This window comes from Pan paniscus, chromosome 9, assembly GCF_029289425.2.
Source record: "Pan paniscus chromosome 9, NHGRI_mPanPan1-v2.0_pri, whole genome shotgun sequence".
In the NCBI taxonomy this organism is placed as follows: Eukaryota; Metazoa; Chordata; class Mammalia; order Primates; family Hominidae; genus Pan; species Pan paniscus.
Genome location: NC_073258.2, coordinates 95,218,923 through 95,246,913, shown reverse-complemented (window position 1 = coordinate 95,246,913; position 27,991 = coordinate 95,218,923). Strand labels below are relative to the sequence as shown.

At 45.2% G+C, this 27,991-nt stretch overlaps 1 protein-coding gene across 2 annotated transcripts; it reads left to right on the top strand.

The window, feature by feature from the left end:
- The first annotated feature begins 11 nt into the window (after positions 1 to 11).
- GPR83 (G protein-coupled receptor 83) lies at positions 12 to 26,219 on the top strand. Of its 2 annotated transcripts, XM_034933556.3 has the most exons (4): positions 15 to 2,681; positions 7,023 to 7,148; positions 9,930 to 10,063; positions 22,765 to 26,219. In XM_034933556.3, exons 1-4 carry the CDS (start codon positions 2,295 to 2,297, stop codon positions 23,384 to 23,386), a joined length of 1,269 nt encoding a protein of 422 aa, XP_034789447.1. In that variant the 5' UTR covers positions 15 to 2,294; the 3' UTR covers positions 23,387 to 26,219. The 2 variants fall into 2 exon arrangements, with proteins under 2 accessions (XP_034789448.1, XP_034789447.1); XM_034933557.3 differs by lacking the exon at positions 7,023 to 7,148 and having other exon boundaries at positions 12 to 2,681.
- Positions 26,220 to 27,991: the final 1,772 nt, after the last annotated feature.

Sequence of the window (27,991 nt, the reverse complement as noted above, 5' to 3'; positions counted from 1 at the left end):
TTGTCACAGGAGATGCTTTTGGGGAAAGCTAAGAACTAAAACACCTCACCTCTTTCAGAAAGAAAGTTTCAGGCTTCTGGTGTAAATGCCCTCACACTTACAAGGTGGGCATGATGAGCAGGGAATCAAAGTGAAGACATTAGTTAGGTGGCCCAGATTACAAATATGCCTGCTAGCAAGCACCTTCTGTGGTACTTGGAAAAGAGTGCTTGGAAGGGCACTGGCTACCTTTGATTTCTTTCTCTGAGCTTGACGCTGACTATTCCTCTTCTATCCATACACTCTTTCTTGACACTGGGCACAGTCAATTGACTAGCATTCTGTTTTCTAAATGACCATCATATTCCGGCCTTGCCTCTCAAGATGATGCCAGGTCATCTTGATGGAGCAGCAAGTCTACCTAAGGTTTTTTTTTTTTGAGACGGAGTCTCGCTCTGTCGCCCAGGCTGGAGTGCAGTGGCGCGATCTCGGCTCACTGCAAGCTCCGCCTCCCGGGTTCACGCCATTCTCCTGCCTCAGCCTCCTGAGTAGCTGGGACTACAGGCGCTCGCCACCATGCCCAGCTAATTTTTTGTATTTTTAGTAGAGATAGGATTTCACCGTGTTAGCCAGGATGGTCTCGGTCTCCTACCTCGTGGATCCGCCCGCCTCGACCTCCCAAAGTGCTGGGATTGCAGGTGTGAGCCACCGCGCCCGGCCCCCAAGCTTTCAGTGTTCACAGGCAGTCTCTTGGTTTATTTCCTGGAGCTAAAGATGTATTATTTCATCGGCCTAGCACCTTGTCCCTTCTAGGATCTATCACATAATCCCCTATTTCAGCCATTTAATCCTGTGAGACCTGCCAGGTCCTTCAGTATAATTGAGGGTTATCTGCTAGCCATCCTTTCCTCCAGACACAGTTGCTTGAAGAGTACATGTGAAGTGGAAAACTAGAGACAAGAGTAATACCTAGGTTTGAGTCATTGTTTGGGTCCCAGCCCAAGGACATTGCTCCCCAGGGCACGTTGACACAATGTAAAGAATCTACATGGTGTTTCCTGATGGGGGTCAGGGGTGGTTACTAGTAGTCAACCAGATATTGCATGTCTTGCACCAGAGGGCAATGCAGTGAGAGATGTATACAGGGGTCTCTGAAAACCTCACATTTAGGAAAAGAAAGCCTTTTAACCAAGGCCAAAAATGTTAAATGGCTTGCCCAAGATTTCACAGCTAGGAAGTGACAAAGCTGGGATTAAACCCTAATTACAGAGCCCATGGTCTTTACTACAGGCTTGTGGGTGGCAGAGGACCCAGTGACTGGGAGAGTTTTCACAGTGGAAGTGAAAACGGGTGAGCAGGATAGCAAGGTTTCCTGGAGAAGTAGATGGGGAAGGAAAAACAGCATGGGTCATAATATCCCTTAAAGATAAGCTTCAAGGACTTCCATGGCAGAAAAATTCAAGTTACCCAAGAGGTGAGCACACAGCTAAACTCCTCTTTTCCTTCGCTTCTTTGATGGTATCCGAACTGCTTTGAAGAGTTTCCTTGAAAAACAAAGCTCCCCAGATTGCATTCCTGGGGGCTGTCAAAGAAACTGTAATCCTTTAATAAGCCCTCCAGCACCTCTGGTATCTGGATACTCCGGGGACTTGGAGAATCCTTAACGTCTCTATTTTTTGGTTTGCCTTTTTCCTGGGACCCCCGGGACGCAGCGATCCACTTCGATATTGAAACTGTGCCAAGGCTAAGGCTTAGGTGGAAACAAATGGAATATATCCTTGTCACTGACCCGGCTTTGCCAGCATGCCCCCTCATCATCCCAAGTGCCCCTGTGGGCTTCCTCCCACCTGCCTGCCTGCTTCCTTTACAAGAGGCTAAGCCGACACCACGCGAGTGTGTACGCGCTGGGGACTGAGCCCCCGAAGCGAAGCCCTGTCGGAGGAGTTTCGGGCGGGAGTGGGAACGGCTGGGCGTGGGGTCAGCAACGGCGCCACCCGGTAGGGTGGGGGGAGCCAGGCTTGTCAGAGCCAGAGCGCGTCACCGTCGCCGCGAGAGACGCCGCGCTGCCCAATAGGCAGAGGCGCTCCCTAGCAGCCTGGTGGGAGCAGAGATATAAAAGTGCTCCAACAAACCCGGAGCTGGCGTGCCGACCGCGGGCTGGTGGCGGGCGGCGCGGTGCTCCGCGGGTCCGGGCTCCCTGATTCCTCGGGACGGCCTTGTATGCTGTGCGCCCCGCACCCCGGCTGCGCGCTCCGAGCCCAGCGGGAGGGGACGCCCGGCCCGCAGGCTCCCAGGGGAGGGGTGGCTCCTGCAAAATGGTCCCTCACCTCTTGCTGCTCTGTCTCCTCCCCTTGGTGCGAGCCACCGAGCCCCACGAGGGCCGGGCCGACGAGCAGAGCCTGGAGGCGGCCCTGGCCGTGCCCAATGCCTCGCACTTCTTCTCCTGGAACAACTACACCTTCTCCGACTGGCAGAACTTTGTGGGCAGGAGGCGCTACGGCGCTGAGTCCCAGAACCCCACGGTGAAAGCCCTGCTCATTGTGGCTTACTCCTTCATCATTGTCTTCTCACTCTTTGGCAACGTCCTGGTCTGTCATGTCATCTTCAAGAACCAGCGAATGCACTCGGCCACCAGCCTCTTCATCGTCAACCTGGCAGTTGCCGACATAATGATCACGCTGCTCAACACCCCCTTCACTTTGGTAAGGGGCCCGCTGCCTGCCGCCCCACCTTCTGTCTTCGTCTCCCTTTCCTCTCTCAATTCTCCGGCCTCCCTCTGCCGTTCTGCGTCTCCCTGTGGGTCCCCACTTCTCTCTCCACGTCTCTCTTCCTCTTCATTTGTCCTCTCCTCTGCCTCTGTCTTCCTGTCCTAGTCTCTTTTCTCCCTCCTCTGTCATCTCGGTTCTTGTCTCTCTCCTGTTTTTCTTAGTCTTTCTTTCAGTCTCTGTCTCTCTCTCTGAAGTCTTTCTGTCTCTCTTCTCTGTCTCTATCTCTCAGTGTCCTCATCTTTTTTTTTTTTTTTTTGTCTTTCGGCGTCCCTATTCATCTGTCTCTGTCTCCTCACCTGTTATCTCTTTTTCTTCTTGTCAGTCTCTCTGTGATTTTATGCTTCTATTCTCTCTCCTCTCCTCTCCCCACCTCACCTCTCTTCCTCTCTCCCCTGCCTCACTCTCTGATTCCTCCCCACTTTTTTCTGTCTCATCGCCTTATCAGCCAGAGCTTCTGCGGCAGTGGCATTGGGTCAATGGTTTGAGTGTCTGCAGCCAGCTGGAAATGAATGACCATTTCCTGTTTAATCTCACTGGGTCTGGGCTTGCTTGATAATTGAGCAGTAAATCAATGCCCCTGAAATGTCAGCAGAGATGATCAGGTCCCCCTCCCTCTGAATTGCAGCCTGTTCAGTGCCCACCCGTACCCATGGGATACTGCTTTGTGCTACAACTGAAATATCAAACAATTGCTAATTGTTAATGGAACATTAAGTGCATTTTCCCAGACCACTTATTTAAAGTGCATTTCCCTTCTGTGGGTTGATAATGAGGCTGTGTTTGAGGTCTGCATTGAGGAAGAAATGAGGGGAGGTGGGCTTGGGCCCCAGAGATTGGGCAGGCTGGGGGCATTTGCACATTGGCAGCTAATGGGATTCTTCCCCAAGCCCTGGCTACTTAGCGCTGGTGGTGTCCCGCTGTGACCGGGGAATGTGGCTCTCATGGATGATTTGGGACTGTAAGGGCGATGACTGAGCAACCATAGTGACAGTTATACTGCATGTTTCTCTAGTGTGTTATATTTTTTCATTTTATGGAGTAACTTTGTTAATTGAGTGATTACTAAAGCAATATCTATTAATCCCTCTGTGTCTGTCTCCCTGCTATCTCTCATACACAACCAGATATAACAGACAAGCAAAAAACACAGGATGAACCCCCACAAGTCCATCACCTGTGTGAACATCCTTCCAAATCTTATATTGAAAAAGTACCCTCACATTCTCTTTCTCATCTTCACTTATTAGAATATTACTCACATTTTGCAGATGAGAAAACTAAGGCACAGAGAGGTTCCATCCCTTGTCCAAAGCCACCTGGCCAGTAGTTGGCAGAGCCAGGATGAGAATTCCATCCCCTAACTCAAATCCAGAGGTCGGTCCACTAACCAGCCAGCTGGGAGTGAAGGACACTCTTGGACCATGTTTAGCTTCTGCTACTCCAAACCCTGGACTTGTTCTGATCTCCTTTCAGCCTACGTCTAACGTATTGATGGCCGCTTAATATCCCCTGGGCATTACCCAAGGATGAGTGGGCTTTCAAATACTCCCCTCCTCCCTGGGTGTCTCAAAGCACAAGACAACAGCATCCCTGCCACCCGTTGGCGCCTCCCTTGGTTTCTGACCTGAGAACCTACAGTGGTACGGTTGGGCTGTGCTACCTAGGTTGGGAACTGGGAAGCCACAGAACATGGCCTTTTTTGCTGCTGCCCAGAGCCAGGATACAAGGCTGGATCTGCAGCAGACACAAGAAGGGGTAGGGAGGCCACGGACGCGAGGACAGGCTACACCTGAGAGCTGGCAATACCTGCCCCAGAGGATCTCCTGCAAGAGACAGGATGTCAAGGTCCTCAGAACCCAGCACCCCCTCCAGTATGAGCCAAAGCAGCTTAGCCTTGAACCTGACCCATCAAGCTGCCCCAATCCAAACTTGGATTACAGCTTATAAGGTGCTGGCAGGTAGGAAAGGAAGAAGGTTGTGGGGAGGGACTTCCAACCCCTTGGCCTACTCAGCACAGGCTCCCCCATCGGGAAAGGCATCCCTGCCTTTGCCTGATTGGCAACAATATCCTTCTTCCCTGGTCTCCCTTCCTGTCCACTTAATCTACTGCAGTCAGCATGAAGCCTAGCTCTGATGATGGACAGAAAAGCAGACAATTACTTACGGTTCCCATGGTAGATAGAGATAGATGCACAGAGAATGTAGAGGAGGGAGTCTTTCATTCTGACCCATCAGAGTCCCACGAGAGGGTCAAAGGAGACTGCAAAGAATGTGACATTTCAACAGGACCTGACTGAATAGAAATTTCCCGGGTTGAGATGAACACTTAGTGCAGACAGAGGGACCAGGGAGAACAAAGGCATCGAAGCATCAAAGTTCATTTTGTGTTGAGGGAACATTGAGTGGCTCAATGAAGCTGGAGCGTCAGGAAGCACAGCGGAGGAGTGGGCAGGGGAGGGAGAAGCGGAGGTGGCCAGAAAGAAAGGTGGGGCCAGGTTGTGAAGGGGCCTGGATACTGTGTCCTGAGAGCCAGGATGATTCCAAGCAGGAGGGTGACAACAATATGATTGTGGTTAGCAGAAATGCTGTCAGGAGTGTGAAGGCTGAATTCCAAGGTGACAAACTTGGAGAACTGGGAAAGCTGTTCAGAGGTTATAATAGTCCAAGGGAGAGATAATGGGGTACCCCACAAGGCCCATGGCCTTGGGACTGAAGAAGAGGGAACAATTTTGAAAATCAGTGAGAGGCAGAACTGGTTGGATTTGGTAATCCCAATGTGAAGGGTGAGAAGTTGGAATAGCTGAAGATTTCTAGCTCTATAATGTTACTGAACTGCTCAAAAGCCTCAATGGCTCCTCCCTGCCCTCTGCAAAGAAAGTAACATCCCTGGTCTGTTGTCCTAGTTTCAAGATCTGGCCAGACTTGACATGACTCTTGTTCACACATTCCAGACAAACCAATCCACTCCTTATTCCCCAAACAGGTCCTGGGATTTCTGATCCAGTGCCAATGCCTTTTGTCCTCATCTCCACATGTGCAAATCCCTCTTCAGTTCAAATGTCTCGTATGTTATAATAATGGCAGTTGATAGCGTTAAGTACTTGCTATGTACTAGGCACTGTTGTACCTACTTTACATGTGTTAACAATCTTGATTGATGTAACAACCATGTGAAAAGGGTTAGCCCATTTTACAGATGAGGAAAGTGGGGCTCAGAGGGCCCAATGCCTTGCCCAAGGTCACAGTGATCAGTGGCAAACACCCTGCTGTAAGTCACTACATTATACTCCTTCTCTTGGGCCGACTTGCCCTATTTCTATGCCTCTGTGCCTCTGCCCACTCCCATCCCTATGTGGTGGCCCCATTGCCCTTTAATCAGTCTCTACAGAGCACTGATTACTTTCTGTCTTGCACTTGAGTTGAGCCCTCCTCTGCCCTGGCTGCAAACTCCTTAATCAGAATCAATGCTCAATCTCTCTCAGGCATGGGACGTTACTCACAGGAGCTGCTCAAGTACGAATCGAATGAGTAAATAGTGCTGGGTGATGTGGGATAAGGACCGGGCCTGCTTCTAGGGCCCTACACGGTTTGGGGAGCTTGTCTTCTCTCCCCACACCTGTCCACACCTCTCCAGGTCCCTGGGTGTCCTCCCCAGATGATGACTTGCAAGGCCAGTTTAGCCAAGATTTGCCAGCACAGCCCACATGCTATGTTGTGACAATTCAGATATGTCTCCCCTACTAGAGTGAACTTGTGTGGACCAAGAATGAATTTTGTTATTGCACATAAAGATAGCTACTATTTACTTCTAATAATATCTGAACAATCTGCCAGACATTGTGTTTTGCCCTTTACAGACATTTAAAAAATTTAAACCTTATACTAAGCCTATAAGGAAGAGATTTTTTAGGGCTTTTTTTTTTTTTTTTTGCAAATGAGGAAACAGATTCAGAGAGGTTACCTATCTTGCCCAAGCCCTCACAGTAAGAAACTATTAGAGGTGGGAAGTCCAACTCCAAAGCACACATCCTTCCCAGGCTCTCCTGGCACCTAATGGAGCCTGGCCCAGAAGCATGATCAGGGTTTGTTGAATTGAATGAATGAAAATGAGTTGTGCTGGAGAAAATCATGTTTACTCCACAATTCAGTATCATAGACAGAAAGAAGGGAGGAGCTGGAGGAATCCCCCTAAGGGCATGCTCCTCAGAGACCTCTAGGGATGGGTGTCAAAGTCAAGGCCTGTCTGTCTCCTAACATCTTTGGGCTCATCTCCAGGTTCGCTTTGTGAACAGCACATGGATATTTGGGAAGGGCATGTGCCATGTCAGCCGCTTTGCCCAGTACTGCTCACTGCACGTCTCAGCACTGACACTGACAGCCATTGCGGTGGATCGCCACCAGGTGAGGGCACCTACCCCTAATGCTCTGCTCTTCCCTCTCTTGCTTCCCTTTCCTGGAAGTTGCAGGGGCTCTGAAGACAGTGTTTTAGCCCAGTTTTCAATGAGTGTGTTTCTCTTCTTATTGATCAACATGAACACATAGGTTAGGGATATTAAGCCCTTTGTCGTAATTTTTTTTTGAGACAGAGTTTCACTCTTTTTGCTCAGGCTGGGGTGCAGTGGCACCATCTCGACTCACTACAACCTCCGCCTCCTGGGTTCAAGCAAATCTCCTGCCTCAGCCTCCTGAGTAGCTGGGATTACAGGTGCCCGCCACCACGCCTGGCTAATTTTCATACTTTTAGTAGAGATAGGGTTTTGCCATGTTGGCCAGGCTGGTCTCGAACTCCTGACCTCAGGTGATCCACCCGCCTCAGCCTCCCAAAGTGCTGGAATTACAGACGTGAGCCACCATGCCCGGCCATTGCTGGCATTTTCTGTCTCAGAAATTAGTGAGCTTGTTTGAGGTTAGAAAAGCAAACCCGGAAAATCACAGATGAAAGGAGAGAGGAGTAATTGCAGGTCAGAGATGAGTGAGAGATGAATATTCACCAATTCAGGCTGTTCAGACGGAAAACAAGCCAGGATGTCCAGGTGGCAGGAGCAGGCATTGCAGTGGAGCATGGTGGCCCTGGGTCAGGAAGGTGTTCTAATAGTTCTGCCCCCATGGGAAGCTCATGGGTATATATGGTGAAAGGAACTGACCAGGATATCTAAGTAGGACAGCTTCATGCCAGGCACCTTTTCCATGCTTACTCAATGAACTCACGTTGTACGCTTAGACCTATGCTGAATTATAGAATGGAGGCTCAGGAAAGTGCATATGTAGCTTTTCCGAGATCATGTGCCTGTGAATGGTGAAGCTAGGATTAGGACTGAGGTCTGTCTGGCTCCAAGCCCATGTTCCAGTCACTAGACCATGCTGCTCTGAGAAGACTCAAAGGAATCTACAAGGCCAGTATTATGAGGGCCACCAGACACAGAAAGATGAGATTTATTCTGAGTAGCACCATGAGATGCAGCAAGGACCACGGGATAGGAGGCTTCAAAGATGCAGGTTCAAAGATACAGTCCAATGTGGGAAGAATTCTCTCATAGAAGTGTCTAAAGGTGGACAAACCTGCCTGGGAGGTAATGAGTTTCATGTCACCAGCCATATTAGAGCAAAGTGAGGATGACAACTTGATGGGGAGGTATTTGAGGAGATTCCAGCATCTGGTAAGGAATGGGACTAGTCAAAATTTGAAATCTCTTTATCTCTGAAATGCCAGAATTTTGTAAGAATCAACTCTTAATTTATGTTGCAGATGCTTTAGTGTAAAGTGTGAAAAGCTTGCATATAAATATTTCCTGCCTTTTCTTAACCATCTCCCTTAATTTAACTAGAAGGACTTCTGATTACTTTTACCTGGCCTATGCTTACCCCAGATTAACGCAACTGAGCATTGACCATGGGCTAAGGATGGGTCTGGGGAATGGGGGCAAAGCCTTGCTCATGTTGACCATGTTACTGCAACATATACCCCAACAAGGGGCTCTGTCCCAAGGCCAGCAGAGTCCTTGAGAAGTGCTTGGAGCCTCTGCCCCAGGCTGCCACTCCCTTCAGCAATCTGAACACAAGAGTATGAGGGGCAGAGATGGCTGAATCCAGAAGGGAGATGTGCTGTCAGCTTCTGAAGCCTCATTGCTTCCTCCCATAAAACCTTGAAAACATTGGGAGAAATTTAAAAAAGCTCGGGACACAGCCAGAATGTCCAGTGTGTTCTGGGATGGCATCTAGAGGTGGTGCCAGCTCTTCCTGACCTCTTCCCCCAACCCTGGACTAACCTATCCCAAATGCCTTTTTCAAAAAATAATGTTTCTCATCTGAAAATGAGGATGGTTTTAAATCCCTAAGTCTTTATTTAAACCTTTTAGGATAATTGATTGATATACAGTAGCAACTCCAAGATGCATTTCAGTCTGAAGCCTGTAACACTGACTTTATTGTAGGCGTGTGAGAGCTGGGCCCTGGTGCGATTTTAGTAATGGCTTTCATAAACATGTTGGGAGTTCCCACATAAGTGTCTGTGCAGCTTCCCAGGATGAGTGATGAGAATGGCCTCTTCCTGTCTGTCAGCTCAGACCCTCTCAGAGTCCATCATAATCTAAGGGGTCTAGAATCATGGGAAGATGAGCTCAGGTCCCGAGGAAGTGGGGGCTGACCGTGGGCTTGCTCCTCTCCCAGCCTTGCCGTGGTGCCATGCGAGCAGCCTTCCTCCTGGACCCCTCCCCAGTCCTCTCACTGGACCCTGGTTCAGCCTGAGTATGACCAGCGGGGCAGATGACCTGCCCCGGTTTTCTGAATCCAGATGACCCTTTCTTTCCTCCTCTGGATGTGGGCTGTTGAGTGGGGGCATGGCTGGGCCTCCTCTCCCCCAGCAGCTACCTGATGTAGCTCAGGGGCTCAATAATGAACATAAGGGGTGCTTGACTTTATCAATAGGGCCTGCCTTATGTGACAAGTGAGCTGTGCCATCCAGATTTCTTTTTATTTATTTATGTATTTTCATTTTTTTAAATATATAGAGACAGGGTCTCACTGTGTTGCCCAGTCTGGTCTAGAACTCCTGGGCTCAAGTGATCCTTCTGCCTCAGACTCCCAAAGTGCTGGGATTACAGGAGTGAGCACCTGCGCCTGACCCAGATTTCTGATTTGCTCCAAAACGTCTTCAGTTAGTGATGTGGTTTGCTTGTTTTCCAGGTCATCATGCACCCCTTGAAACCCCGGATCTCAATCACAAAGGGTGTCATCTACATCGCTGTCATCTGGACCATGGCTACCTTCTTTTCACTCCCACATGCTATCTGCCAGAAATTATTTACCTTCAAATACAGGTGAGATGAATTCGTTGGGATCCGCCTGGGGACTTGTGTCTTCTCCCGAGTCAGGCTCCACCAAGGGATACCTGAGGCCCCCAGGAGCTCACAACTCTCTGAGTAACTAGTACCTGCCTTACTGAGTCTTTCTCTGGCTCGCTCCCATCCTGTTACCTGCTGGTCCATGCCTGTCCTCTACATTTTGTCTGCTTTCTCTCTTCTTTAGCTTCTCCCTTATTCTCTTTCCGGGTTCTCTGCAAGGACAAAGCAATAATTATCAGCATCTGTCACCAGGGTGCCGTACTTACGCAGCCTCAGATCCCAGTCACCAAGGCCTTGTTGAAAAGGAGCAAGGTGTAAACGTCTCACACTATCTACAAACAAAATCTGCATGCATGCCTGAGCCTGAGGCAGGCTTCTCTACCTCCCCCACCTACCGTGCATGTTTATCATATGCTGTCACTGAATGAGAACGTCTTTCTTTCAACACTCAGTTTTTTAAAACTTCAACTGGTTCATTAGGTGATCTCCCTGCTGGACTGTCAGTTTGGGAAGAATTGGCCCAGATTCTTTGTTATCTCGGTGATCTCAACACTTAGCTTACCACCTCCACATAACAGGCTCTTGGTACATATTTACTGAATGAATGAATGATCTTAGAGTGATTTTTTTTTTTTTTTGAGACAGAGTCTCGTTTTATTGCCCAGGCTGGAGTACAATGGCAGGATCTCAGATCACTGTAACCTCCTCCACCTAGGTTCAAGCAATTCTCCTGCCTCAGCTTCCCAAGTAGCTGGGATTACAGGCACGCACCATCATGCCTAGCTAATTTTTTGTATCTTTAGTAGAACCGGGGTTTCACCATATTGGCCAGGCTGGTCTCGAACTTCTGATCTCAGGTTATCCGCCCACCTTGGGCTCCCAAAGTGCTGAGATTACAGGCATGAGCCACCACGCCCGGCCCCCTAGAGTGATTTTTGTCATTTATTGATGGTGGTGGTGGTGGTCACTGGTATGTCTTTTAAAAAATTTTTTTTTTATTATACTTTAAATTCTGGGGTACATGTACACAATGTGCAGTTTTGTGGTATACACGTGCCATGGTGGTTTGCTGCACCCATCAAACCGTCACCTACATTAGGTATTTCTCCTAATGTTGTCCCTCCGCTTGCCCCCCACCTCCCGACAGGACCCAGTGTGTGATGTTTCCCTCCCTAGGTCCATGTGTTCTCGTTGTTAAACTCTCACTTATGAGTGAGAATATGTGGTGTTTGGTTTTCTGTTCTTGTGATGGTTTGCTGAGAATGATGGTTTCCAGCTTCATCCATGTCCCTGCAAAGGACATGAACTCATCCTTTTTTACGGCTGCATAGTATTCCATGGTATATGTGTGCCACATTTTCTTTATCCAGTCTATCATTGATGGACATTTGGGTTGGTTCCAAGTCTTTGCTATTGTGAATAGTGCTGCAGTAAACATATGTGTGCGTGTGTCTTTATAGTAGAATGATTTATAATCCTTTGGGTGTATACCCAATAATGGGATTGCTGGGTCAAATGGTATTTCTAGTTCTAGACACTTGAGGAATCATCACACTGTCTTCCACAATGGTTGAACTAATTTACACTCCCACCAACAGTGTAAAAGCATTCCTATTTCTCCACATCCTCTCCAGCATCAATTGTTTCCTGACTTTTTAATGATTGCCATTCTAACTGGTGTGAGATTGTATCTCATTGTAATTTTGATTTGCATTTCTCTGATGATGAGTGATGACAAGCATTTTTTCAGATGTCTCTTGGCTGCATAAATGTCTTCTTTTGAGAATTGTCTGTTCATATCCTTTGCCCACTTGTTGATGGGGTTGTTTGTTTGTTTTCTTGTAAATTTGTTTAAGTTCTTTGTAGATCCTGGGTATTAGCCCTTTGTCAGATGGATAGATTGCAAAAATTTTGTCCCATTCTGTAGGTTGCCTGTTCACTCTGATTGCTAGTTTCTTTTGCTGTGTAGAAGCTCTTTAGTTTAATTAGATCCCATTTGTCTATTTAGGCTTTTGTTGCCATTGCTTTTGGTATTTTAGACATGAAGTCTTTGCCCATGCCTACGTCCTGAATGGTATCCAGGCTTTCTTCTAGGATTTTTGTGATTCTAGGTCTTAGTTTAAGTCTTTGATCCATCTTGAGTTGATTTTTGTATAAGGTGTAAAGAGGGGGTCCAGTTTCAGTTTTCTACATATGGCTAGCCAGTTTTTCCAACAACATTTATTAAATAGGGAATCTTTCCCCCATTGTGTGTTTGTGTCAGGTGTGTCAAAAATCAGATGGTTGTAGATGTGTGGTGTTATTTCTGAGGGCTCTGTTCCGTTCCATTGGTCTATATCTCTGTTTTGGTACCAGCAACATGCTGTTTTGGTTACTGTAGCCTTGTAGTATAGTTTGAAGTCAGGTAGCGTGATGTCTCTAGCTTTGTTCTTCTTGCCCAGGAATGTCTTGGCAATGCGGGCTCTTTTTTGGCTCCATATGAATTTTAAAGTAGTTTTTTCCAATTCTGTGAAGAAACTCAGTGGTAGCTTGATGGGTATAGCATTGAACCTATAAATTACTTTGAGCAGTATGGCCATTTTCATGATATTGATTCTTCCTATCCATGAGCATGGAATGTTTTTCCATTTGTTTGTGTCTTCTTTTATTTTGTTGAGCAGTGGTTTGTAGTTCTCCTTGAAGAGGTCCTTCACATCTCTTGTAAGTTGTATTCCTAGGCATTTTATTCTCTTAGTAGCAATTGTGAGTGGGAGTTCACTCGTGATTTGGCTCTCTGTCTGTTATTGGTGTATAGGAATGGTTGTGATTTTTGCATATTGATTTAGTATTCTGAGATTTTGCTGAAGTTGCTTATCAGCTTAAGGAGATTTTGGGCTGAGACAATGGGGTTTTCTAAATACACAATCATGTCATCTGCAAACAGAGACAATTTGACTTCCTCTCTTCCCATTTGAATATCCTTTCTTTCTTTCTCCTGCCTGACTGCCCTGGCCAGAACTTCCAATACTATGTTGAATAGGAGTGGTGAGAGACGGCATCTTTCTTTTATGCCAGTTTTCAAAGGGAATGCTTCCTGTTTTTGTTCACTCAGTATGATATTGGCTATGGGTTTGTCATAAATCTTTCTTTTTTTTTCTTTTTTATATTTTAAGTTTTAGGGTAGGTGTGCACAATGTGCAGGTTTGTTACATGTGTATACATGTGCCATGTTGGTGTGCTGCACCCATTAACTCATCATTTACATTAGGTATATCTCCTAATGCTATCCCTCCCCCTTCCCCCCACCCCACAACAGTCCCCAGTGTGTGATGTTCCCCTTCCTGTGTCCATGTGTTCTCATTGTTCAATTCCCACCTATGAGTGAGAACATGCGGTGTTTGGTTTTTTGTCCTTGTGATAGTTTGCTGAGAATGATGGTTTCCAGCTTAATCCATGTCCCCACAAGGGACATGAACTCATTATTTTTTATGGCTGCATAGTATTCCATGGTGTATATGTGCCACATTTTCTTAATCCAGTCTATCATTGTTGGACATTTGGGTTGGTTCCAAGTCTTTGCTATTGTGAATAGTGCCGCAATAAACATACGTGTGCATGTGTCTTTATAGCAGCAGGATTTATAATCCTTTGGGTATATACCCAGGAGTAGGATGGCTGGGTCAAATGGTATTTCTAGTTCTAGATCCCTGAGGAATCTCCACACTGACTTCCACAATGGTTGAACTTGTTTACAGTCCCACCAACAGTGTCAAAGTATTCCTATTTCTCCACAGCCTCTCCAGCACCTGTTGTTTCCTGACTTTTTAATGATTGCCATTCTAACTGGTGTGAGATGGTATCTCATTGTGGTTTTGATTTGCATTTCTCTGATGGCCAGCGATAATGAGCATTTTTTCATGTGTCTGTTGGCTGCATAAATGTCTTCTTTTGAGAAGTGTTGGTTCATATCCTTCGCCCACTTGTTGATGGGGTTGATTTTTCTTGTAAATTTGTTTGAGTTCTTTGTAGATTCTGGATATTAGCCCTTTGTCAGATGAGTAGATTTCAAAAATTTTCTCCCATTCTGTAGATTGCCTTCACTCTGATGGTAGTTTCTTTTGCTGTGCAGAAGCTCTTGAGTTTAATTAGATCCCATTTGTCAATTTTGGCTTTTGTTGCCATTGCTTTTGGTGTTTTAGACATGAAGTCTTTGCCCATGCCTATGTCCTGAATGGTATTGCCTAGGTTTTCTTCTAGGGTTTTTACGGTTTTAGGTCTAACATTTAAGTCTTTAATCCATCTTGAATTAATTTTTGTATAAGGTGTAAGGATGGGATCCAGTTTCAGCTTTCTACATATGGCTAGCCAATTTTCCCAGCACCATTTATTAAATAGAGAATCCTTTCCCCATTTCTTGTTTTTGTCAGGTTTGTCAAGGATCAGATAGTTGTAGATATATGGCATTATTTCTGAGGCCTCTGTTCTGTTCCATTGCTCTATATCTCTGTTTTGGTAGCAGTACCATGCTGTTTTGGTTACTGTAGCCTTGTAGTATAGTTTGAAGTCAGGTAGCATGATGCCTCCAGCTTTGTTCTTTTGCCTTAAGATTGACTTGGCAATGTGGGCTCTTTTTTGGTTCCATATGAACTTTAAAGTAGTTTTCTCCAATTCTGTGAAGAAAGTCATTGGTAACTTGATGAGGATGGCATTGAATCTATAAATTACCTTGGGCAGTATGGCCATTTTCAAGATATTGATTCTTCCTACCCATGAGCATGGAATGTTCTTCCATTTGTTTGTATCCTCTTTTATTTCGTTGAGCAGTGGTTTGTAGTTCTCCTTGAAGAGGTCCTTCACATCTCTTGTAAGTTGGATTCCTAGGTATTTTATTGTCTTTGAAGCAATTGTGAATGGGAGTTCACTCATGATTTGGCCTCTGTTTGTCTGTTATTGGTGTATAAGAATGCTTGTGATTTTTGCACGTTGATTTTGTATCCTGAGACTTTGCTGAAGTTGCTTATCAGCTCAAGGAGATTTTGGGCTGAGATGATGGGGTTTTCTAGATATACAATCATGTCATCTGCAAACAGGGACAATTTGACTTTCTCTTTTCCTAATTGAATACCCTTTATTTCCTTCTCCTGCCTGATTGCCCTGGCCAGAACTTCCAACACTATGTTGAATAGGAGTGGTGAGAGAGGGCATCCCTGTCTTGTGCCAGGTTTCAAAGGGAATGCTTCCAGTTTTTGCCCGTTCAGAATGATATTGGCTGTGGGTTTGTCATAGATAGCTCTTATTATTTTGAGATACGTCCCATCAATACCTAATTTACTGAGTTTTTAGCATGAAGGGCTGTTGAATTTTGTCAAAGGCCTTTTCTGCGTCTATTGAGATAATCGTGTGGTTTTTGTCATTGGTTCTGTTTATATGCTGGATTACGTTTATTGATTTGCATATGTTGAACCAGCCTTGCATCCCAGGGATGAAGCCCACTGGATCATGGTGGATAAGCTTTTTGATGTGTTGCTGGATTCGATTTGCCAGTATTTTATTGAGGATTTTTGCATTAATGTTCATCTGGGATATTGGTCTAAAATTCTTTTTGTTGTGTCTCTGCCAGGCTTTGGTATCAGGACGATGCTGGCCTCATAAAATGAGTTAGGGAGGATTCCCTCTTTTTCTATTGATTGGAATCGTTTCAGAAGGAATGGTACCAGCTCCTTCTTGTACCTCTGGTATAATTCGGCTGTGAATACATCTGGTCCTGGACTTTTTTTGGTTGGTAGGCTATTAATTATTGCCTCCATTTCAGAGCCTGTTATTGGTCTATTCAGAGATTCAACTTCTTCCTGGTTTAGTCTTGGGAGGGTGTATGTGTCGAGGAAATTATCCATTTCTTCCAGATTTTCTAGTTTATTTGCATAGAGGTGTTTATAGTATTCTCTGATGGTAGTTTGTATTTCTGTGGGATCAGTGGTGATATCTGCTTTATCATTTTTTATTGCATCTATTTGATTCTTCTCTCTTTTCTTCTTTATTAGTCTTGCTAGCGGTCTATGAATTTTGTTGATCTTTTCAAAAAACCAGCTCCTGGATTCATTGATTTTTTGAAGAGTTTTCTGTGTCTCTATCTCCTTCAGTTCTGCTCTGATGTTAGTTACTTCTTGCCTTCTGCTAGCTTTTGAATGTGTTTGCTCTTGCTTCTCTCGTTCTTTTAATTGTGATGTTAGGGTTTCAAATTTAGATCTTTCCTGGTTTCTCTTGTGGGCATTTAGTGCTATAAATTTCCCCCTACACACCGTTTTAAATGTGTCCCAGAGATTGTGGTATGTTGTGTCTTTGTTCTGTTTGGTTTCAGAGAACATCTTTATTTCTGCCTTCATTTCGTTATGTACCCAGTAGTCATTCAGGAGCAGGTTGTTCAGTTTCCATGTAGTTGAGTGGTTTTGAGTGAGTTTCTTAATCCTGAGATCTAGTTTGATTGCTCTGTGTTCTGAGAGACAGTTTGTTATAATTTCTGTTCTTTTACATTTGCTGAGGAGTGCTTTACTTCCAACTATGTGGTCAATTTTGGAATAAGTGCACTGTGGTGCTGAGAAGAATGTGTATTCTGTTGATTTGGGGTGGAGAGTTCTGTAGATGTCTATTAGGTCCACTTGGTGCAGAGCTGAGTTCAATTCCTGGATATCCTTGTTAACTTCCTGTCTCATTGATCTGTCTAATGTTGACAACGTGGTGTTAAAGTCTCCCATTATTATTGTGTGGGAGTCTAAGTGTGATTGTAGGTCTCTAAGGACTTGCTTTATGAATCTGGGTGCTCCTGTATTGGGTGCATATATATTTAGTATAGTTAGCTCTTCTTTTTGAATTGATCCCTTTACCATTATGTAATGGCCTTTGGTTTAAAGTCTGTTTTTTCAGAGACTAGGATTGCAACCCCTGCCTTTTTTTGTTTTCCATTTGCTTGGTAGATCTTCCTCCATCCTTTTATTTTGAGCCTATGTGTGTCTCTGCACATGAGATGGGTTTCCTGAATACAGCACACTGATGGGACTTGATTCTTTATCCAATTTGCTAGCCGGTGTCTTTTAATTGGAGCATTTAGCCCATTTACATTTAAGGTTAATATTATTATGTGTGAATTTGATCCTGTCATTATGATGTTAGCTGGCTATTTTGCTCATTAGTTGATGTAGTTTCTTCCTAGCCTCAATGGTCTTTACAATTTGGCATGTTTTTGCAGTGGCTGGTACCAGTTGTTCCTTTCCATGTTTAGTGCTTCCTTCAGGAGCTATTTTAGGGCAGGCCTGGTGGTGACAGAGTCTCTCAGCATTTGCTTGTCTGTAACGTATTTTATTTCTCCTTCACTTATGAAGCTTAGTTTGGCTGGATATGAAATTTTGGGTTGAAAATTCTTTTCTTTAAGAGTGTTGAATATTGGCCCCCACTCTCTTCTGCCTTGTAGAGTTTTTGCGGAGAGGTCAGCTGTTAGTCTGATGGGCTTTCCCTTGTGGGTAACCAGACCTTTCTCTCTGACTGCCCTTAACGTTTTTTCCTTCGTTTCAACTTTGGTGAATCTGACAATTATGGGTCTTGGAGTTGCTCTTCTCGAGCAGTACTTTTATGGCATTCTCTGTATTTCCTGAATTTGAATGTTGGCCTGCCTTGCTAGATTGGGGAAGTTCTCCTGGATAATATCCTACAGAGTGTTTTCCAACTTGGTTCCATTCTCCCCGTCGCTTTCAGATACACCAATCAGACGTAGATTTGGTCTTTTCAGATAGTCCCATATTTCTTGGGGGCTTTGTTCATTTCTTTTTATTCATTTTTCTCTAAACTTCTCTTGTCGCTTCATTTCATTCATTTGATCTTCCATCACTGATACCCTTTCTTCCAGTTGATCGAATCTGCTACTGAAGCTTGTGCATTTGTCACGTAGTTCTTGTGCCATGGTTTTCAGCTCCATCAGGTCCTTTAAGGACTTCTTAGCATTGGTTATTCTAGTTAGCCATTAGTCTAATCTTTTTTCAAGGTTTTTAACTTCTTTGCCGTGGGTTCGAACTTCCTCCTTTAGCTCGGAGAAGTTTGATTGTCTGAAGCCTTCTTCTCTCAGCTCATCAAAGTCATTCTCCGTCCAGCTTTTTTCCATTGCTGGTGAGGAGCCATGTTCCTTTGGAGGAGGAGAGGCGCTCTGATTTTTAGAATTTTCAGTTTTTCTGCTCTGTTTTTTCCCCATCTTTGTGGTTTTATCTACCTTTGGTCTTTGATGATGGTGACGTACAGATGGGGTTTTGGTGTGGATGTCCTTTCTGTTTGTTAGTTTTCCTTCTAACAGTCAGGACCCTCAGCTGCAGGTCTGTTGGAGTTTGCCGGAGGTCCACTTCAGACCCTGTTTGCCTGGGTATCAGCAGCGGAGGCTGCAGAACAGCAAATATTGGTGAACAGCAAATGTTGCTGCCTGATTGTTCCTCTGGAAGTTTTGTCTCAGAGGAGTACCTGGCCGTGTGAGATGTCAGTCTGCCCCTACTGGGGGTTGCCTCCCAGGTAGACTACTCGGGGGTCAAGGATCCACTTGAGGACAGTCTGTCCGTTCTCAGATCTCAAGCTGCATGCTGGGAGAACCACTACTGTCTTCCAAGCTGTCAGACAGGGACATTTAAATCTGCAGAGGTTTCTACTGCCTTTTGTTTGGCTATTCCCTGTCCCCAGAGGTGGAGTCTACAGAGGGAGGCAGGCCTCCTTGAGCTGCATTGGGCTCCACCCAATTCAAGCTTCCTGGCAGCTTTGTTTACCTACTCAAGCCTCAGCAATGGCGGGCACCCCTCCCCCAGCCTAGCTGCCGCTGACCCGATTTTCCAGGTGCCATCTGTCACCCCTTTCCTTGGCTAGAAAAGGGAATTCCCTGACCCCTTGCACTTCCCGGGTGAGGCGATGCCTCACCCTGCTTCGGCTCATGCTCGGTGTGCTGCACCCACTGTCCTGCACCCACTGTCCGACAATCCCCAGTGAGATGAACCCGGTACCTCTCTTGGAAATGCAGAAATCATTTGTCTTCTGCGTGGCTCACACTGGGAGCTGTAGACTGGAGCTGTTCCTATTCAGCCATCTTGGAACCACCCCATAAATAGTTCTTATTACTTTGAGATACGTTCCATCGATACCCAGTTTATTGAGAGTTTGTAGCATGAAAGGGTGCTGAATTTTGTTGAAGGCCTTTTCTACATCTATTGAGATAATCGTGGTTTTTGTCATTGGTTCTGTTTATGTGATACATTGTATTTATTGATTTGCATATGTTGAACCAGGCTTGCATCCCAGGGATGAAGCCGACTTGATCATGGTGGATAAGCTTTTTGATGTGCTACTGGATTGTTTGCCAGTATTTTATTGAGGATTTTCGCATTCATGTTCCTCAGGGATATTGGCCTGTAATTTTCTTTTTTTTGTTGTGTCTCTGCCAGGTTTTGGTATCAGCGTGATGCTGGCCTAATAAAATGAGTTAAGGAGGATTCTTTCTTTTTCTATTGTTTGGAATAGTTTCAGAAGGAATGGTACCAGCTCCTGTTTGTACCTCTGGTAGAATCTGGCTGTGAATCCGTCTGGTCCTGGACTTTTTTTGGTTGGTAGGCTATTAATTACTGCCTCAATTTCAGAACTTGTTAGTGGTTTATTCAGGGATTTGACTTCTTCCTGGTTTAGACTTGGGAAGATGTATGTGTCCAGGAATTATCCATTTCTTCTAGATTTTCTAGTTTATTTGTGTAAAGGTGTTTATGGTATTCTGTGATTGGAGTTTGTATTTCTGTGGGATCAGTGGTGATATCCCCTTTATCATTTTTTATTGCATCTATTTGATTCTTCTCTCTTTTCTTCTTTATTAGTCTTGCTCGTGGTCTATCAAGTTTGTTGATCTTTTCAAAAAGCCAGCTCCTGGTTTCATTGATTTTTTTGAAGGGTTTTTTGTCTCTATCTCCATCAGTTCTGCTCTGATCTTTGTTATTTCTTGCCTTCTGCTAGCTTTTGAATTTGTTTGCTGTTGCTTCTCTAGTTCTTTTAATTTTGATGTTAAGGTGTCAATTTTAGATCTTTCCTGCTTTCTCTTGTGGGCACTTAGTGCTATAAATTTCCCTCTACACACTGCTTTAAATGTGTCCCAGAGATTCTGGTACGTTGTGTCTTCATTCTCCTTGGTTTCAAAGAGCTTCTTTATTTCTACCTTCATATCGTTATTTACTCAGTAGTCATTTCGTAGCTGGTTGTTCAGTTTCCATGTAGTTGTGTGGTTTTGAGTGAGTTTCTTTTTTTTTTTTTTTCTTTTTTTGTTTGAGACGGAGTCTCACTCTGTCGCCCAGGCTGGAGTGCAGTGGCGTGATCTCAGCTCACTGCAAGCTCCGCCTCTCCTCCCTCAGCCTCCCGAGTAGCTGGGACTACAGGTGCCCGCTACTAAGCCCGGCTAATTTTTTTTTTTGTATTTTTAGTAGAGACGGGGTGTCACTGTGTTAGCCGGGATGGTCTCAAGCTCCTGACCTCATGATCCGCCCGCCTTGGCCTCCCAAAGTGCTGGGATTACAGGCATGAGCCACCGTGCCCGGCCTTGAGTGAGTTTCTTAATCCTGAGTTCTAGTTTGATTGCACTGTGCTCTGAGAGACTGTTATGATTTCCGTTCTTTTGCATTTGCTGAGGAGTGTTTTATTTCCAATTATGTGGTCAATTTTAGAATAAGTGTGATGAGGTACTGAGAATAATGTATATTCTGTTGATTTGGGGTAGAGAGTTCTGCAGATGTCTATTAGGTCCATTCGGTCGAGAGCTGAGTTCAAGTGCTGAATATCCTTGTTAATTTTCTGTCTCATTGATCTGTCTAATATTGACAGTGGGGTGGTGAAGTCTCCCACTATTATTGTGTGAGAGTCTGAGTCTCTTTGTAGGTCTCTGAGAACTTACTTTATGAATCTGGGTGCTCCTGTATTGGGTGCATATATATTTAGGATAGTTAGCTTTTCTTGCTGCATTGATCCCTTTACCATTATGTAATGCCCTTCTCTGTCTCCTTTGATATTTGTTGGCTTAAAGTCTGTTTTATCAGAGGTTAGGATTATAACTCCTGCTTTTTTTTTTTTTTTTTTTTTTTTGAGATGGTGTTTCACTCTTGTTGCCCATGCTGGAGTGCAATGGCACAATGTCGGCTCACCGCAACCTCTGCCTCCTGGGTTCTCCTGCCTCAGCCTCCCGAGTAGCTGGGATTATAGGCATGTGCCACCATGCCCAGCTAATTTTGTATTTTTAGTAGAAACAGGGTTTCTCCATGTTGGTCAGGCTGGTCTCGAACTCCCGACCTCAGGTGATCTGCCCATCTCGGCCTCACAAAGTGCTGGGATTACAGGCATGAGCCACTGTGCTGGGCTTCATTTGTTGTGTTAGATGAGCTTCCTTAGAGACAGGTTTTGCGATAAAGGCAGGTACACCTGCAAGTGGCTAATTGAGGCAGTGCTCCCAGGAGCAATGGGAAAGAGAGTGGCAGAAGCTGGACAGAGACCAGGGAGAGACTAAGGAAGGGTATGATTTCAGGGGAAGCTGCCCCTGCCCCACAGGAGGCTCTGGGGCAGACTGAAAATGCAGAGTTTGCCTCAACTTGAGGCCAGGTAACTGGGCTTTCCTATTTCTCCGTCTCTCAGTCTTTTATTACAGGTCTTTCCTAGGAAAATTGGAAACTCCCGACCAATTATGGCTGTAGTGAATCGTGGGAAGGACCTTGAGTGGCCTTAGGGGAGTCCTAGGCACCTAGAAGATCACAGGTGCCAGCTGTTTCTTGCTGGGGGGTTGGTTCTCCAGACTGCAGGGATCCAGGGAGTGTCTGCCACAGGAGCCATGTGCCACCCCACCTGCAGCACGCACACACACACACACACACACACTCACTCCTGTGACAAAAGCAGGGTCAAGAGAAACAGGCCCGGAAGGCGGATTTCAACTAATTTATAAAGGCCCCCTCCAGGAATTCTAGGACATTGAAATGAATCACACACCCAGGCCCCCCAACATCCAGGCTGCCCTTCTACCTTTCCACATGGAGGACTTTTTTTCCCCCCTAAAAAAAGCAAAGGAAGTTTCCTCTCTCTTTTGTTAGTGATGACCACCAGGACGTAGAACATAGAGCACCAAGCCACATGGATATTCCTAAAAAGGCTGAAGAGGACTGGGGTACATTCCATATAAAATAAATACTTGTTCTATGAGTGGCTGAAGGGATGTTAGTTCAGGCTTTACCACTCATATGCTCAAGATCCATCATTTCTTTTCTTTATGCCTTAGTTTTCCCTTTAAAATGGGGAAGTAGCACAATGGGAAATTCTAGGATTTCCTCAAGGATGAGTTAGTTTTCAACCTGGGAACATGAGCATTTCATTCATTTATTCAACAAATATTTTTTGGGTCTCTACTGTGGGCTAGGAATTGCACAAGATTAAGGGAACATGGAGAAATTCAGGTGTATTATTTACCTCTATGCAATTCTCAGCCTAGTGGGGGAGGCAGAAATGTAATCAGATAATTAGGCTACAGCATCAAAAGTGCTATATTAGATGGATGTACCAGGAGCCCAGTGGAAGGAGAGGCCAGTGCTTCTTGGAATGAAGCCTTTCCACACTAATATCTCCTTTCTGTTACCTCTCTCCCCCTCCCCACTTCCTGCCCCCAGTGAGGACATTGTGCGCTCCCTCTGCCTGCCAGACTTCCCTGAGCCAGCTGATCTCTTCTGGAAGTACCTGGACTTGGCCACCTTCATCCTGCTCTACATCCTGCCCCTCCTCATCATCTCTGTGGCCTACGCTCGTGTGGCCAAGAAACTGTGGCTGTGTAACATGATTGGCGATGTGACCACAGAGCAGTACCTTGCCCTGCGGCGCAAAAAGAAGAAGACCATCAAGATGTTGATGCTGGTGGTAGTCCTCTTTGCCCTCTGCTGGTTCCCCCTCAACTGCTACGTCCTCCTCCTGTCCAGCAAGGTCATCCGCACCAACAATGCCCTCTACTTTGCCTTCCACTGGTTTGCCATGAGCAGCACCTGCTATAACCCCTTCATATACTGCTGGCTGAACGAGAACTTCAGGATTGAGCTAAAGGCATTACTGAGCATGTGTCAAAGACCTCCCAAGCCTCAGGAGGACAGGCCACCCTCCCCGGTTCCTTCCTTCAGGGTGGCCTGGACAGAGAAGAATGATGGCCAGAGGGCTCCCCTTGCCAATAACCTGCCCACCTCCCAACTCCAGTCTGGGAAGACAGACTTGTCATCTGTGGAACCCATTGTGATGATGAGTTAGAGGAGGTTGGGAAGAGGGAGTGGGAGGGGTCTGTCTCCACCTGAGGCAGGGAAAGAGAGCCTATTCTCACACATGATCTTCAGAGTGCTGGAAACACATTCCTGCAGAAGCTGTAGGACTCTTGAATTCCTAGGAAACTGTCCAGCCTCCTAGCCCCATGTGATGTGAAAACTAAAAGGCACCACCAACTAGACATGTGTTCATAAATTCCCATCTAAGAAACACTGGGAGGCACAGCAGCCTGTATCTCTGAGGAAGAGGAGCGAGGACAACATTGGCCCAGATGGGGGCTGAATCATTCAACTGCCTCCATCTGTGGGGCAGCTGCTGCCTTACAGCCCTTCCTACTGCTGAGCATCCCGAAGGGAGACCTAAATCATACTTTGGGTGTGGTGACCCAGATGCACAGAGCTCTGCTTGAAACAGGTACACGGGCCAGGGAAATGCCAGCAAGCCAGAGCGGGCGTGGAGATTTTTATGCCTCACTTTCTGGAGTCACTGGGCCATGATGAATCCTAAGTCTTCAGTGGCCTAGCAATATCCAGACAAGAAAGGACCAACTTGGGTTCCTTAAAACAAAGGGAAATTATTATTGCCACTTAGAAAAATTCAGAAAAGCACACACTCACATACACACACACAAAATCACTCTCTTATCCCATCCATTTGTGATAACATCTGTGAACATGCTGTGGCTCTATTTGCAACGTTTTCCTTTGTATGTGTGACTGTGTGCCTGTGTGCTTGACCTTTTTTTTACTTTTTTTTTTTTTTGAGATGGAATCTCGCTCTGTCACCCAGGTTGGAGTTCAGTGGCATGATCTCGGCTCACTGCAAGCTCTGCCTCCCAGGTTCATGCCGTTCTCCTGCCTCAGCCTCCCTAGTAGCTGGGACTACAGGTGCCCGTCACCACGCCCGGCTAATCTTTTGCATTTTTAGTAGAGACGGGGTTTCACCGTGTTAGCCAGGATGGTCTCGATCTCCTGACCTCGTGATCCACCTGCCTAGGCCTCCCAAAGTGTTGGGATTACAGGCGTGAGCCACCGTGCCTGGCCCTTTTTTTTCATTTATACTTTTTCATTTAGATTGTAATGATTAACAGAATCAGGGGTACCTTTCCCAGGGGTGTCCACCAGAAGAGTTGAAGAAGAGGTGAGAAGAACCCAAGGTGAAGCCTGTCACCACGCAGACAGAACTGCCCCCTATTGTAGACAGTGGTGGGAAGGGCCTGGCTCACATGCCCCTCCTTAGAGGCAGCCTCAAGATGAACCAGGGAATCAAACTCAACCAGGAGGCATGATTCCTTCTCTCCTGCAATTGCACAAAAACAAGTGGTGGTGAAACATTGTTCTGTTTTCACAAGAGATGAGGGAGCAGGCTTTCCAATATGCTGGAAGTAATTGCGCTTAGACACCTCATCCTCCCAAGCTGTCTAGAAAGGCCATTTCGCTGTGTTGTCTAAATAATGAGGGTTTTTTCACACCATTTCTCAAAAGGAGATTCGCTGTCAACATCATTTTAGTGGTTCAGGTGTCACTTTCACTTACAGAAACTTATGCATCCTTAAGAAACCTCAATTCTTAAGGGTCTAACTTGCCAGAGAAATCTCATTCCAGGGACTGATTGTTTTTATCACCTTCTGTCTGGTCCTGAGTGACTCACTGTGTCACCCAGAAAAGAGACCTGTCAGGCAGAATCAAGCTTAATTCACCTGCTCTAAACAATTGTTACTGACACACTGCTTTTAGGTTTTCTTCTAGCACCAGATAAACTCTGAAAGCAAAGCATGGATATGAGCTCAGTAGGAAACTAAGGTTTGAGGGAGAAAGAGTTTGTCACTTAGACCTCTTGGCTGTTAACTGAAACTGCACTTGCTCACATCATCTGCTTCCCTGTAATGAACTATGAGGGTTCTTTATCCTAGTTTCTATTTATGAAGATGGTTGAAAATTTTCAAGACACAAGATTTTGAAAGCTCACTTACTGAATTATGGGCAAAACCATGACTTTCATTGGGCAGACAGAGTCTTCTAAGCCCACAGGGATCCCCAGATGGATTTTTCAGGACAAATGGCTCATGTGCCTGTACTTATTGTCTCTGTGGTGTGTCAAGAAGTAGCTAATGGTTTCATCTGAAAGCTGCCATAGAAATTCTGTGAACCAGAATGAGACAAGGCAGCAGGCATACAGAAGGTGTGTCCTGCTCTGGGAAGCATGGAGGATGTTGCACTTCACTCCTCTCTGAGGGTGTCTAGGAATACAGAAGCTCCTTGACTTACATCTCAATAAACCCATCGTAAGTCCAAAATATTGGAAGTTGAAAATGCATTGAATACACCCAACCTACTGAACATCGTAGCTTAGCCAAGCCTACCTTAAATGCTCTGAGAACACTTATATTAGCCTACAGTTGGGAAAAATCATTTAACACAAAGCCTATCTTGTAATGAAGTATGGAATATCTCATGTAATTTATTGAATACGGTACTGAAAGTGAAAACCAGAATGGTTGTATGGATATGTGAAGTATGGTTTCTACTGAATGTGTATTGCTTTTGCATCATCATAAAATTTTTAAAAATCCTAAGTTGAACCATTGTTAGTCAGGGATCTTCAGTACGGCCAAGTCCCAGAGAAAACCCTTTTACTCTGGGAAGAACCCACTGATGGCTCATTAGATCTGTCCCTTCCCCGAGGTCCCTGTGTGACTTTGAGCAAAAAGTGACTTCTTTTTGTGAATGTAAAATTTGTGAAACTTGAGTTTTTCCAATGTGCTGTAAAGTGTTTTATTGTAAATTGCTCATCTCAATAAAATTTACTTCAGGTTTGTGGACTGTGCCTCTTGGACTTGCAATTATGTCACAACTGGTAATCTTTAAAATGGGGTCAGCAGGGATTAGAAGAAGGGAGCATGAAGAGTATCTACTCAACCCTGCATTTTACAGATGCTGAGATTCAAGCCCTGAGAAATTAAATAGCCAGTTGAGGAACCTCTGCCTCTTTGTCTAGTGTTTCTTCCATTGATCAGCTGCCCAAGTTCCCTCTTTTGTAGTTACAAATCTGTGCTGCATGTTTTAACCTGGGACTCCATCTGTTCCTCAGTGACTCAGGATGAGGCAAAGCTGCCACTCAAGCCTTGAGAGCAATTCTCCCATTTGGCAGTGTGCAGTGCACACCACATTCCCTGTGTTTACCATTCTGCCACTGTAGCCTGGGGTCCTACTATCCTACCAGGTAAGCTGGGTAAGCCTTCATTACATACATAATTACCTGATGCCATTCAGAGTTCAGGAAATTAGTTTCAAACAATTTCACAGAAGGTTGTAAATAGAGGTAATTTGCTAAGCCTAGAGGAAAATTTGAAAGAAAAATGAAAGGCGTAGGAGAAGGAGAGGAACTAAGAATTTGTTACCACCGTCTAATGTGCAGTATTGCGTTAAATGCCTCCGAGCTCATTATCTCACTGACCTTCACAGCAGTCCTCCAAGGTGGGCATTATTATTGCAGATGAGGAAACAGAGGCTCAGCCAACTTAGGCAGCCTGCTAAAGGTCATGCACAGCTAAACTGGGAAAAGGCTATCCTTTTGGAGATTAGGTTCTGAGAAGGTATGTAGAATAGAATCTTATTTTATTTTATTTTATTATTATTATACTTTTTAAGTTTTAGGGTACATGTGCACAACGTGCAGCTTTGTTACATATGTATACATGTGCCATGTTGGTATGCTGCACCCATTAACTTGTCATTTAGCATTAGGTATATCTCCTAATGCTGTTCCTCCCCCCTCCCCCCACCCCACAACCATCCCCAGTGTGTGATGTTCCCCTTCCTGTGTCCATGTGTTCTCATTGTTCAATTCCCACCTATGAGTGAGAACATGCGGTGTTTGGTTTTTTGTCCTTGCGATAGTTTGCTGAGAATGATGGTTTCCAGCTTCATCCATGTCCCTACAAAGGACATGAACTCATCATTTTTTATGGCTGCATAGTATTCCATGGTGTATATGTGCCACATTTTCTTAATCCAGTCTATCATTGTTGGACATTGGGTTGGTTCCAAGTCTTTGCTGTTGTGAATAGTGCCGCAATAAACATACGTGTGCATGTGTCTTCATAGCAGCATGACTTATAGTCCTTTGGGTATGTACCCAGTAATGGGATGGCTGGGTCAAATGGTATTTCTAGTTCTAGATCCCTGAGGAATCGCCACACTGACTTCCACAATGGTTGAACTAGTTTACAGTCCCACCAACAGTGTCAAAGTATTCCTATTTCTCCACATCCTCTCCAGTACTTGTTGTTTCCTGACTTTTTAATGTGGTATCTCACTGTGGTTTTGATTTGCATTTCTCTGATGGGCAGTGATGATGAACATTTTTTCATGTGTTTTTTGGCTGCATAAATGTCTTCTTTTGAGAAGTGTCTCTTCATCTCCTTTGCCCACTTTTTGATGGGGTTGTTTGTTTTTTTCTTGTGAACTTGTTTGAGTTCTTTGTAGATTCTGGATATTAGCCCTTTGTCAGATGAGTAGGTTGCAAAAATTTTCTCCCATTCTGTAGGTTGCCTGTTCACTCTGATGGTAGTTTCTTTTGCTGTGCAGAAGC